General features: G+C 42.5%; 1 protein-coding gene across 3 annotated transcripts in view; it reads left to right on the top strand.

The window, feature by feature from the left end:
- The window catches only part of GPS1 (G protein pathway suppressor 1), a 253,101-nt gene that overhangs the window by 51,628 nt on the left and 188,781 nt on the right, over window positions 1-12,692 (top strand). Inside the window, exon 2 of one of the 3 annotated variants that reach the window (XM_078653769.1) lies at window positions 272-472. The exons of 1 other annotated variant lie outside the window; for it this stretch is intronic. In XM_078653769.1, the coding sequence (XP_078509895.1) occupies window positions 272-472 (201 nt within the window). The remainder of the gene's footprint in view (window positions 1-271; window positions 473-12,692) is intronic. One more of the 3 variants, XM_078653770.1, reaches the window with a different exon arrangement.

Below are 12,692 nucleotides of genomic sequence, written 5' to 3'. Positions count from 1 at the left end.
TGTTCAGGTGACCTACTTGAGAACTGCTGTTTGAATGTATTTTGAGTTTTTTTTAACCATTATATATTCTCGCTGTACTATGCAAGTCATATTAAACCTGTAATCAGGATGGTGTATCGACCATCGGTCTCCATTGTGTTATTCAGAGCTCCTATTACTTGTATTATTTTCCTTCTCTCTTCCCCATCCTCCTACAATTTAAAATGTTTGGGGAAGTTTTTTTAAAGTATTTTCAGTTGGACAAGACTTTAACTATGTTTTTCCCCTTTAGCAGGCGAGCTCTGTGTCAGGGACAGGGGGTGCAGAAGGTCAGGAAAGGATGAGAGATAGCTCCACCCCAAGCTCGGCCTCCTCGTCAGTGACAGATCTGTACTGCACCCCCCACAGCAGTAGGTCAGACCTCTTCCTTCCGAGTACAGCTGGAGACTACAGCCTGAGTGCCAGCCTGTCTGCTTGCACACTGCTCTATGAGGTACCTCTCAGAAAAGGGCCCTCAACTGCAGGGCCAGAGGGAGGGGGAGGGGTAAAGAGTGAGTGAGTGAGCGAGTGTGAGTGAGTGATTGCAGCAATGATCACTTCATTGTTGCTATGCGAGGCACGGAGACATACTAATCAAGTGAACGAAAGTGAAGACCGAATCAAAGTTGCTTTGAGGTACTGTGCAACAGGAACACATATAAACAGTCGGGTGGGAGAGAGTATGAGAGCTGTGTGAGTGACCGATTCTTTTAGGAACGTTTCATAGTTATCTAATTGAGGCTGTTGTTGAGGTGGGAGGTGGTTGAGGGAGTGAACGGGAGAGAGGGTAGGGGGTTTCTGTTTAATTGCTTGGCCATTGCTGTAAAGACTGTCCAGAGAAAAAGGCAGGAAGATCTGACAGCAGCAACATTATTTTCAAGTTCTTAAGGATTGTGTTAAAAGACTGACCTCTTTGAATCATGGGCTTTCTGGGCATCGGACGTGCAGCAACACAAATGATTATTGTCCCATCTAGTGACGTTTGGGATGTCTTCTATGCCCTGATTTCCCTCCACACATTTTTATGAGGCTTTTGGTTCCATACAGGCCACTGACTGACAAACTGATAGACTGTACACGCTCATACAACCACACCTTACACCATAATCTCTAAACACTGTTGCCATAAACGTTTGTGTTTCTGTCATAGCCCCAGACTTTTTCCAGCTGTTTGAATTTTTGGAAATGATCCAAAGCCAACAGTTCTTGAAGTTCTGCAACTGTCAGTTTTCGTGTTTTTTCCACTTCTTTCTTTAAAATGAGTCATGCTCTCTGCTGTGGAGGCAGTGTATCCTTAAACGTTGGTAAGGCTAGTTATGGGAAGTTAATTGATAATCTTAATTTTTGCGTGGATCAGTATAAAATGTGCTTTTTCAGAAACTACTTTACTGTATCTAAAATAAAGGAGATTTTGGGTACAAATATTTTGCCTCTTAGATATGTCTACTTACAGCTGAATGGAGGGGGAAGGGAAGACAGAGAATTATAAGTAGTCACAAACGTATTTGTTAAAATTTCTGTCTTATTTAATAGAAAAACAATTTCATATATTACCATTACTGAGAAGCATTTCCATCTAACCTTTTAAAGAAAAGATAAAGGACATTCACTATTTCTCAGAAACCAATTACTAGAAAGCCTTTTTTTTTTTTAAAACTTCCTCTTCCATGTTTCTCTTTTATGGTGGAAAAGCTGTTACTAATGAAATATACATCTATAGAGACAGAAATAGATGGCAATAGATAGTTGTATGTATTTTTATTAGAAAACCAATAGTAAGAAACCAAGCATTTTAAAAAAATTGTGTAAAATTTGATGATTTGTACTTTTGTAAAACATTTGACATTTTCCCGTACTGGAATGTGTTATTCGGTACACTACTTTTTCTCATTGTTAACAGACAATTGGTTGTATTTTTAGTTTACTTTTCAATTACAATAAAATTATATTGTTTTTGGTTTTCTTGTGTTTTTGTAATTTTAGTGTAATTTTCGATCTTCTCCTTTGAAATTGCCTTTCTTTCACAGTTTTTAGAATAATAGTATTCCATATTGCTTTTTCTTAAAGTTGGTTTTTCAGAAGTTAGTTTCCTCCAGTGTGGTTTCCCAGTTACCATTTTCCATTAATTCAATTATTTTGTTTTGTCATAGTAAGTGGAATATGAATCGGTGATGTACAGCTGTAAAGTTGCTATCACATATGTGAATTTGTTGCTAGATGTTTCTATTTAATATAGGCTTGTAAAGGAGGGGAAACTAGCGTGTGATGTAATAGCAGCTCTTGTTGTTGGTTCGAGCATGCATTTTCTTACTCTTTGAGATTTTATGGTCATCGCAATAATTCATAGTGATAACCTTTAGTTTTGTGCAGGTTGTATGTGCTGTACAGAAAGTTTCTTTCTTAAAATGCGCTATTAACATGTCTGAACCTTGTGTTATGGGACCTCAACCATCACATTCCAAGTTTGATATTTACGGACATAGGCAGACAGAGTGGCTCTTGAAGTAGATCAGGTTCTCTTTTTTCAGCAACCCATTTTCAAATCCTTGTTCAACATCGTCACAATAAATGTTTCTCATCATAAATCAGTTCTGCTGAAGCTGATTGCCAGGGACTTTTTGTACACTGGAGTTGGTCAGATATCACCATTATCCCTGGTCACAGATGGCAATGCCACATTTTAGGATTTCATGTGCTTTTCTTCTGTTATTGATCTTTTTCACAGGTTTTGCTTTATCCTTCCTTTACTACCTAACTCTGCCAATACAAAGTACCACGGTACCAACCAAACCAAAGATTAAAACTACGTGTCACATTTTGTTTTTTTTTACTTTCATAACAATTCTATAATGTAGCATTGCATCCTCTCTTATCCTCTTTGTTTGCTGTTTATTGCAGGCTAGATAGGTAATCTTCTTTGTCTTACTTTAAAATGTTATTATTGATTTGTGGCCCTCAATTTGACATCCATTTTTAAAACCTTGTTACTTTCCCTACATCTGCAGAACACTGGTCATCTGTGCTCCAGTGAAAGCTCAGCATTAAGGGGTTAAGCCCCACCAGTGCACCTGCGCAGGAGGGGTGGGAGCACACTTGCACCGCAGTTAGAGCTTTTTCTTTTGCAGGTAGCTCTGTCCATCACAATTCTGCAGTCTAGTCAAGGTACAGTTGGTCAGGCTATTGATTCAGTGTTGATTGATGCTGTATTCCGTGCCACTTTAGTGTACTGTCACTCAATCAGTGAGCCAGATAGGGCACACCCCAGATCAGCTCTCTGAAAGGGCGTTGGCACCCCTGTGAGCAGAGATTAATTTGTAGTTAGTAGGTCTGATTTCATGTCCTTTAGCATGTCCCTCTATTTTCAAATGTATTGAGGCAACTGATTTGACTTTTTTTCCGTTTCCTCTGAGGAGTTGTTGGATTTTGCTTTTACAGTTGGAGCGTTTTGTGTTCTATGCTTGTTAACCGGTCTCTCATTATGGCGAAAGACCACTGATATGATGTGCAAGATTGTTTTGAGGAAGAACAGGTATCTTATGGGACAGCACCTGGAGTTTGCCTTCCTGGTCAAGGCTCTGGTGTAGAAATCTATACAGGTCACTGTAGATGTTGCCTTGAAGACCTTGCAAAATGCCTGGGACAGTGCTCCACATGGTCCGATGGCCTTTTCTGCTCCCACCTACCTGAGGGTGCCTGCTAAGACCTCTGCTAGATCTTGACTGGCCCAGGAGCATGACCAAAAAGCAGACCCTTTTGTCAAACTCATCAAGCAGCTGATGAATTTAGCAAACAAGTGGTTCCTAAAAAAACAAGCGGTTCATACTGCTTCTGGGGGAAGACACAAAGACATTTTAGGGTAATCAGGTGACAATTGGAATTTGGTGTCAATTGGAATTTGGTGTTTCGTTAATTTGGGAAACAATGGCCATGGTGGTGTACTACCTCCAGCGCAGGTTGCTCCAACCAGTAGGCAAGGAACCCGTGAGTTGCCTTAGGGCAAGGGCCTCTATTGAGGGGAAAAGTCTGTCATGCCTGACTCGGGTAGTAACATTTACATTTTCATGAGAAAGAACTCCAAGGTCCTCAAAAAGTATATTGGAATATCCTGGTGTGCTTGCCAGAGTTAATGGTTTGACATGTAGGGTCCACTGACACAAATTATGGAACTGGCAGCATAGACCAGGGAGAGTGGAGTACTCGATCCACAGATTCTCTGTTTGGCTGAAACAAGCCAACTGCCACTTGATCAATATAAACTGTGTGTTCTCTGCGGAGAGCAGGCGATCAGTCTGCTTAAATACATACAAAACGTTAAGCTTATTTGCACTTTTGGCGTTGGACCATAAACCGTAGGGTCCCTCTATGGTGAGTCCTTCATGAAAGACCTGGGCACATTTGTTCACAATTGGACAGCAGTGGGCAAAGCCCAGTCCTCAAGAATAAAAACAGTATTTTTTAATTCCCCCAAACGTGTTTTGAGTGGCTGTGTGTGGCAGGGTGCCCTCACTTGGCCATGTGGATTTCCAAACCTTCCAAAGAGATCAGTGCTTCAGGATATACGTTTCAGTGTTTTTTACCCCCCCCCCCCCCCCCCCCCCCTCCTACAGATTGAATACCTCCGTCAAGTCAGCAGCAGAGGTGCTGCAAACCCTACTGGTGAGATTTCTTTCTTCTTTCCCTTGTAAAAGTGTGTGGCAGGGTTGTATTGTGCTTAGACAAATGTTATAAGGCGTCCTCAGATGCTTGGGTTCACCAGACGCTGTTTAAGAATCGAGTTTTGGGGTTCTCCGCTAAAGTTGGCAATGAAGTGCCCTACCTTTTCCCACAAGGAACGTATGGTTATAGTTGGCCAGGAGGTTTCGAACTTTGACTAAGTGGGAGAAACGCAGACGTTTTTACTCCTCTCCAGGAGCTTTCTGAGGTATATCTCGTTCAGGTTAGAAAGAGAAAAAAGAAAATGAGACCAGTCATACATCAGAGATAATTCAGTGGGTAGCAGACATTTTGAGGAGGAAGGATTAGGTGGTCCAGCTGAACATGAAGGCTGTGTGTTTTTCTGCTTCAGATTCTGAACCCCTCCGGCAATTACTGCAGTTCCTTTGGAGGGAGCAGGTGTGTGAGTTAATAGTTCTCCTGTTTGGTTTTTGTCTTCCTTTACTGATGTTTTTCAGTCAATCAAACAAACTTTATTTGGTTGCATCAACCATAAAAGGTATAAAAAACAAAATATCAAAAGATTCTTCAAACACAAGTCAAAATACAGCAAAATGTAGTGGATTAAAATGAATCGCATCATAAACCCATTAAGAACCATGAGCACACACACTGAACTAAATCAGCAAATCCCAGCCCAAGCAAACTAACTATTCATACAGACAGATACACATCATCAGTAAAGTTATTTAAGACTTTCAATTTATTTTCTACACTTAACTCCTGATTTGATTTGAATGAAGGAGCAAACTCTAAAGCAAAAATCCAACTGCTGCAAGTACAATAAGTCTTCGTTACCCTTTATAACACCTGAACATTTTAAAATCGGGTTAAGGTAGAGGATAAAATAGAGCCTACAGAATTTACAAAAAAAAGAAAGTTCAGCAGTGATTATGCAGAGGCCCTGTTGCAAGGGCAGCCGGTATGCTGGTTCCCCGATGATGAGCGTCTCTCTGAAAACACAACAATCTCCACACAGTACCTGCCCTGAAATGAAACAGAAGAAATCTTTCCTAAGTGTTCACTTCCTGGGCAAGACAGGTAGCTGGCTCTGGCAATGCTATGTTCACAATGTAGTCCATCACTGAGCATGTATGAAATTATTGATCCCATCGTTGGTTCAGACAGAAATCTCAGAATTTGCCTTTGACCAATACTTTATCCGAACTAACTATGGTTTGTGGAGCAGAAAATAAATCTGACAAACCTATTTCATTGAGACTCCTATATGCATAGTTAAATAAGAGAATAAAAAAGACCATATCAAGCTTAAGGCAATCTAGAAAGATCTCCTGTTGAAACCAGCCTCAATGTTGGCCCAAACTCTAATCCAAAACAGTAAACGGGCCAATCTAATCCTGTCCGAACATAAGGTAAGTTAAGCTCTGAGTGTAGAATAAAATAGGAGCTAGACGAAGGGGGGACCAAAAGACGTCTACAGATATGAATTTCTTCAGTCTGAAGAGCAGATGTATAATGGTATGCTCAAATCACTGGTCTGTGCAGAGCCGCTGGGATACACTGCTGGTTGTAGATTCTTGAGAAGGGAAGAACTGAACCTTTAGAGCTGAGCTGTAAGAGATTCAGAGTGGCCCCAGCTGCCTTACTGAGTTTCATTCATTAAATATTAATCTAAAGATGCCACAACACTCCCAAGCTTTAAGAAACCCCAGGATAACAAAAGTTATTCACAAAAGTCAGAGCATAACCCCTAACTGTTATACTTATTTTCCTGACCTGCACACTATTATGTGTGCCTTCCCAAAACCTGTTGCCAAATCAAGTGTGCCCATATATGAAACCAATGACTTGACTCAGCTAAATAAGGCTCTTGAAGTCAGAGCCGGCGAAATGGCATCCTCCTTGTAAAGTAGCACCGGTACCAGAGAGTTAGCAATTCTTTGCACGCCAACTGTACATGCAATCAGATGGGGCATTGGTTACGGAGATATAAAATAAACAGAAGGGGCGCCAAGATGCACACTCCTCGAGCCAATGGGGAGGTATCAAGAGTTTCACCCACTTGACCATACCATACTGCAGCTGATAAGTACTCATGCAAAACATGTAGGAAGTTCACAATGGTGTCCTCAACGTTCATGTCCAGCAACTGCAGCCAAAGCTTAGTCCTATTAACAGAATCAAAAGCTGTGGACAAATCCATAAATGGCAAGTACAGAGGGCGGAAGTGCTTGGCAAATGTATATTTACCCAGGATCAACTGTAAGTTTAAACATTGTTCCACAGTACCCTTTCCTAAACAAAAAACCTATTGAACGGGAGAAAGGTTATTATTTTGGCAAGTTCAGTTTCTAAATCGCTGGAAAATTACCCCACCTATAAGTTTTACTGTGCTTTTGATGTGAGAAAGCGGATGATAGAATTTAGTCAGGTAACTATCCCCTCTTTGAAGATGGGGACAATGGTCGAAGTGTCCATGACATTAGTATCTTAAGGCAAAAAGAGTTGTTAAATACATTTATGAACAAGGCGCCCTAAAGATCAATCGTGCATTTAATCAAGTCCATTGGGACCCCGTTAGACCCTGGTGATATACCACCAGGGTTTTGTGTTCTCGTATCCTCAACTTCCAGGAGTGTGATTTGCAAGGGTGGTACTAAGTCCAATCAATCAATAGGAGAGTTAGGGGGATATAAGGTAAGGCCGCACCCCCACTTAACAATATGGAGCCTTACCTATTCACAACACCTATATAAAAGGACCTACTCAAAGGATCTGATACACCATAATTTTTCTAAATGCCACGGATGTGTAAATTAGCACAGGTCCCTTAGGTCAAGGTGTATATTCTATATAAAAACATCTCAGCAGGCCACTTCTCACTGTGAAGCTAAAATATATAGTGAGCAAAGAGAGAGTGCTTCACGGTAACACCACCCGAGGGGGTTCCTGGCTAGCAATTACCAGTCTACCCACTTCTCATCATTGGTCACTCTCTCTTTGTGGTGTGTAAAGAAAGAAAGCGAAAAATTGTCATGTGCATCAATAATAATTGTGAGGTGCAATAATAGTGAACAGAAACCAATATGTGCACTATTCAAAAAAATTACATATGTATGCACCTAGAACCCCAAAGTGAACCAGTGCATTCAGTTCGCAAAATTAAAAATCTGGTGAGGTTTGCTAGATATCCAACTTTATTCCACTGCTGCAAACCCTCCCAATTAAAAATGGTTAACTATATACCATACTTATTTACTTCATGCCAACATGTTTAGTTGCTCAACATTCCAGCAACTTCATTAGGACAGTGTGGGGTTCTCTATTCTCAATCTTCACACTAAATCATTCAAAAGACCTGTGATGACATTAAAAACAGAACACAGCAGTGAATTTACAACACCACTTCATAAGGAGGTTTTCATTGAGAGCACGTTAAAACAACACATAGACTGTTACAGCCGGAATTGTTTACCTGATGGTTGCCAAGTCAGTGCATACCAGCAACCATGCGCTATTACGGACACCGTGTCTCAAGATCACGTGTCCACCAGTGGCTCGGTCTATCTCAAGCCCCCTGCATGACAGAATAAATAAATAAAATACCATGCGTGAAGCACAAACAATAATGTCAGGCCAGCAGCCATCTGCCTGCTGTTCGCATGGCCACATGTCCGTTAAAACTCGTCCGTGCTGCCCGCCGGAATCAAATTCATTTACATATCCATGTCTACGAAGTTACGCGTGACCGCAAACAATTGCTCAAGCGCTCACTCTGAATGCCACAGTCAGTCAATCCGTTGCCCATTGGCACTACCCCGTCCACACTCAATCCGTGTACGCCATCTAGACATACAAGAAACCTTACTGTAGCCGCGTCCCTCCGGCGCTCCTGCAGCTCCTTCGCGTTTACCGGTGATAGAGTCCAAGTTATGATCCAAACACAGGAACCGGGCTCGTTTCATCACTGATAATAACCCTATCCAACATGGGCGCCGCACGTAGCGATTACACTACTCGTTACGCGGCGTTGGGGGCGTTTCCGGTGATTGGATCATAACTTGGACTCTATCACCGGTAAACGCGAAGGAGCTGCAGGAGCGCCGGAGGGACGCGGCTACAGTAAGCTTTCTTGTATGTCTGGACGGCGTACACGGATTGAGTGTGGGCGGGGTAGTTCCAATTGGCAACGGATTGTCTGACTGTGGCATTGAGAGTGGGCGCTTGACCAATTGTTTGCGGTCACGCGTAACTTCGTAGACATGGATATGTAAATGAATTTGATTCCGGCGGGCGGCACGGACGAGTTTGAACGGACATGTGGCCATGTGAACAGCAGGCAGATGGCTGCTGGCCTGACATTGTTTGTGCTTCATGCATGGTATTCTATTTATTTATTTTTTTCTGTCATGGAGGGGGCTTGAGTTAGACCGAGCCACTGGTGAACACGTGATCTTGAGACACGGTGTCCGTTATAGCGCATGGTTGCTGGTATGCACTGACTTGGCAACCATCAGGTAAACAATTCCGGCTGTAACAGTCTATGTGTTGTTTTAACGTGCTCTCAATGAAAACCTCCTTATGAAGGGGTGTTGTAAATTCACTGCTGTGTTCTGTTTTTAATGTCATCACAGGTCTTTTGAATGATTTAGTGTGAAGATTAAGAATAGAGAACCCCACACTGCCCTGATGAAGTTGCTGGAATGTTGAGCAACTAAACATGTTGGCATGAAGTAAATAAGTATGGTATATAGTTAACCATTTTTAATTGGGAGGGTTTGCAGCAGTTTAATAAAGTTGGATAGCTAGCAAACCTCACCAGATTTTTAATTTTGCGAACCGAATGCACTGGTTCTCTTTGGGGTTCTAGGTGCATACATATGTAGTTTTTTTTAATAGTTCACATATTGGTTTCTGTTCACTATTAGTGCACCTCACAATTATTATTGATGCACATGACAATTTTTCGCTTTCTTTCTTAACACACCACAAAGAGAGCGTGACCAATGATGAGAAGTGGGTAGACTGGTAATTGCTAGCCAGGAACCCCCTCGGGTGGTTTTACCGTGAGGCACTCTCTCTTTTCTCACTATATATTTTTGCTTCACAGTGAGAAGGGGCCTGCTTAGACGTTTTTTATATAGAATATACACCTTGACCTAAGGGACCAGTGCTAATTTACACATCTGTGGGATTTAGAAAAATTATGGTTTATCAGATCCCTTCAGTAGGTCCTTTTATATAGGTGTTGTGAATAGGTAAGGCGCCATATTGTTGCCATTTGGTACTAAGTCCAACCTGTACCTCAGTGAACTTGTTAGTGACGTATCATCAGCTATTTGGTTTATATGGGTAAAATGTGCTACCCAAGCAAAGTCAACCGGGGCATCTCTCATTCGGATAGTAACTCTTGCCAAAAATCCTTTGCTACAACTATCCAAAGCTGACCGCTTCACGTTTTTCCCAATCTTATCAAGTAAGAAAGTCCCCCTACACCTAAGGGTGAGTTTGTAGGATTTCCTCGCCTCTTGAAGTTCCTCTGGGTCCCTGGGATTTGAGGCAAGAACCCTTCTCAAATGACGGTTCGCCGTTGTACATAAACCATCAAGCCACCTTAAGCATTTTGCATTTGGTGCGATTGGTTTAATTTGGTGTCTCTTAATACTAACACATAAGAATCTATAATAATCTGAGAGAACTTATCCATTGTCCTCAGCCAAACACCCCGAGAGGAATGACCGGTGAATTTTCACCAAAAGGCAAAGTGTTTCCCTAAGACCACACTAGTCTATAACTATTACTAGAATGCTTAAAACCTTCACAAATTAATAATTATGTCTGTACTACATTTGCTGGTTGAAGTTTGCTTAAAAATGCAAATAGATCCTTAAAATACACACACTTATCCTTGATGAAATCCTATTATAAAAATGTATCAAATAAAAATGGGAAAGAGACACTGCGTCCTGACTACACTAAACTTGAAACGCTAAACAACCAGGCAGTCACAGTCACCTCACATTAAGGTTCAATTGGAACCAGACCGAGAGACCTCTTCTAGTTCTGTCCTGCGTGAATGATACAGCGGGCTGGAGTAACAAGCAAATCCAAAGTAGGAAAGTGAAGAAGTGGCCCATGTCTCCTGAAAGGCAATTTTATAGGCTGCAATAAAATTGATCCCGTATAGGTCTGTTATCTTTCCCCTAAGGACTACTACATTCTAGCTCAAAAATGAGAGGTCTCCTTTTGCCATTAATCTCCTCAGAGCCAGACCTGGGCAAAGTTGCAGACCCATTATTGGACACTGTTAAAGGGGAAGAAAGTGGTTTCCCAGATGGTCAGTTGAGCTCAGATAGAACCTCAAAACGTTTAGCAATCGGTACCAAGAACGGATCTCTTGGATGCTCTAAATGGGAACTTGGTAGCCCCTGCAGTACAACCAGATCATCAGGGCGGTGGTTTTGGAAGATATTTGGGACCACCCTCGCTGGACTTGGGCATTTGATGGTTTTGATTTGGAGCTAGGAAATGGCAAGGCTTATTAAAATAGCCAAGAGGTACTAAAGAGATAATGCTCGCATGACTGGGGATTTATTTGTCAAACAAAAGCCTTTGGACCAATTGTGGGGATCTAAAGTTAATAACACAATTACACTCCGCTTTCACAGGCCCAGGATCAATACGACTAACCCTCCTTGTTAGAAAAATGTTTACCTCTATATAGAATGACAAGCCCCTGTAGCGAACTGAACAGTCTAAAACCTTATTTACCAGCTGCTCATGAGACTTTAGCTGATGGTCCCATAAGGGAGGCGCTCCTGTAAAAACAACAACGTATAGGCAGGCTTCAGGAAGAATGTTGATGTGTGCTATACCTGGGTAGACTTGGTTCTAGCTCCATCCCAGTTAGCTTGTACTCGCTGATCCTGTTATTGACCTTGTTAATTCTGTTGACCTTGTATACACCCCCCCCCCCCATCTCAACCTGGGGGGGGCTACTTGGCCATAAGTTACAGAAGGCATTTGCAGATAAACAGCTTGGCCCCTGGAATGACAAAGTCAACTGGGAACTGGACTCCGAAGCACCCCTCATCGCTTTCCCCCTTGACTTGCACTCATCATGGAAGGCACAGAGAGCAACGTAGGATAAACATCTGTAAGGACTCCAACATCCTTATACACAGGTCTGGGGCCCCCAGTCCGCAAAAGAGCAAGCCCAGTTTCAATAGCTTCTAGGTGATGTATTAAAGAAGTTAGCTTGACCCGCAGCAACTCTTTAAGAGTAGAACTAATAGCTTCCATAAGGAGCTCACTCTAGAGATCACAGGTTCCAGCAATGGCTCCATCAGATTGGCATGGTTACAATGCCTTAACCTTTTAGGGTTTACAGAAACTTAGGGGTACTCTGAGGCGCCAGAATTCCGGTATATATTTTGTCTGTCTCCAGAGGATTCCCACAAGAATAAAGGGGTGAGTGTGGGGGGGGGGGGGTGAGGAGGGGGGGGTTGGGTGGGGGTGAGTGGAGGGGGGTGAGGGGGGGGTGGATGACGGCGCCAAGTGTGAGGAAACTAAATTCACAGAAGTAGATGAGCCGGCTATAGCACCTACGTTCAATGAGAATCTTTTCTCTGTTCGAGCTATTCCCGTGCTGATCACCACCAAGGCTCCTGCAAACATCCAGACAATGGAGGAGCACTTAGCTGGACAGACAGGTGAGCCAAGAATATTTTTCTTTTTCCCCATCCTAGTCGGCAACAATACCTCAATTGTTGAAACTCAGCCAAGCCTCACTTTCTTCGGCATTATAATATCTGACGCTGGAGCTGGCAGAAAGAAAATATACAGTTAACTTAAGTGGAGCGGATCAAATCAAAGAGGGGGGTCCTGACCCAGCCTGCTCGGGGCTCTGGCAGATGCAGACTGGCCTGCTCCTGGCTCTGTTTTTGCCCCGGCTTTGCCCATTCGCGACCTGCGTGCGTCCTGCACAGCAGTGCGGCATT

Source organism: Lissotriton helveticus, chromosome 7 (genome assembly GCF_964261635.1).
Source record: "Lissotriton helveticus chromosome 7, aLisHel1.1, whole genome shotgun sequence".
NCBI lineage: Eukaryota > Metazoa > Chordata > Amphibia > Caudata > Salamandridae > Lissotriton > Lissotriton helveticus.
Note: the sequence above shows the minus strand (reverse complement) of the source record. Positions and strands in the feature narration are given on the sequence as shown.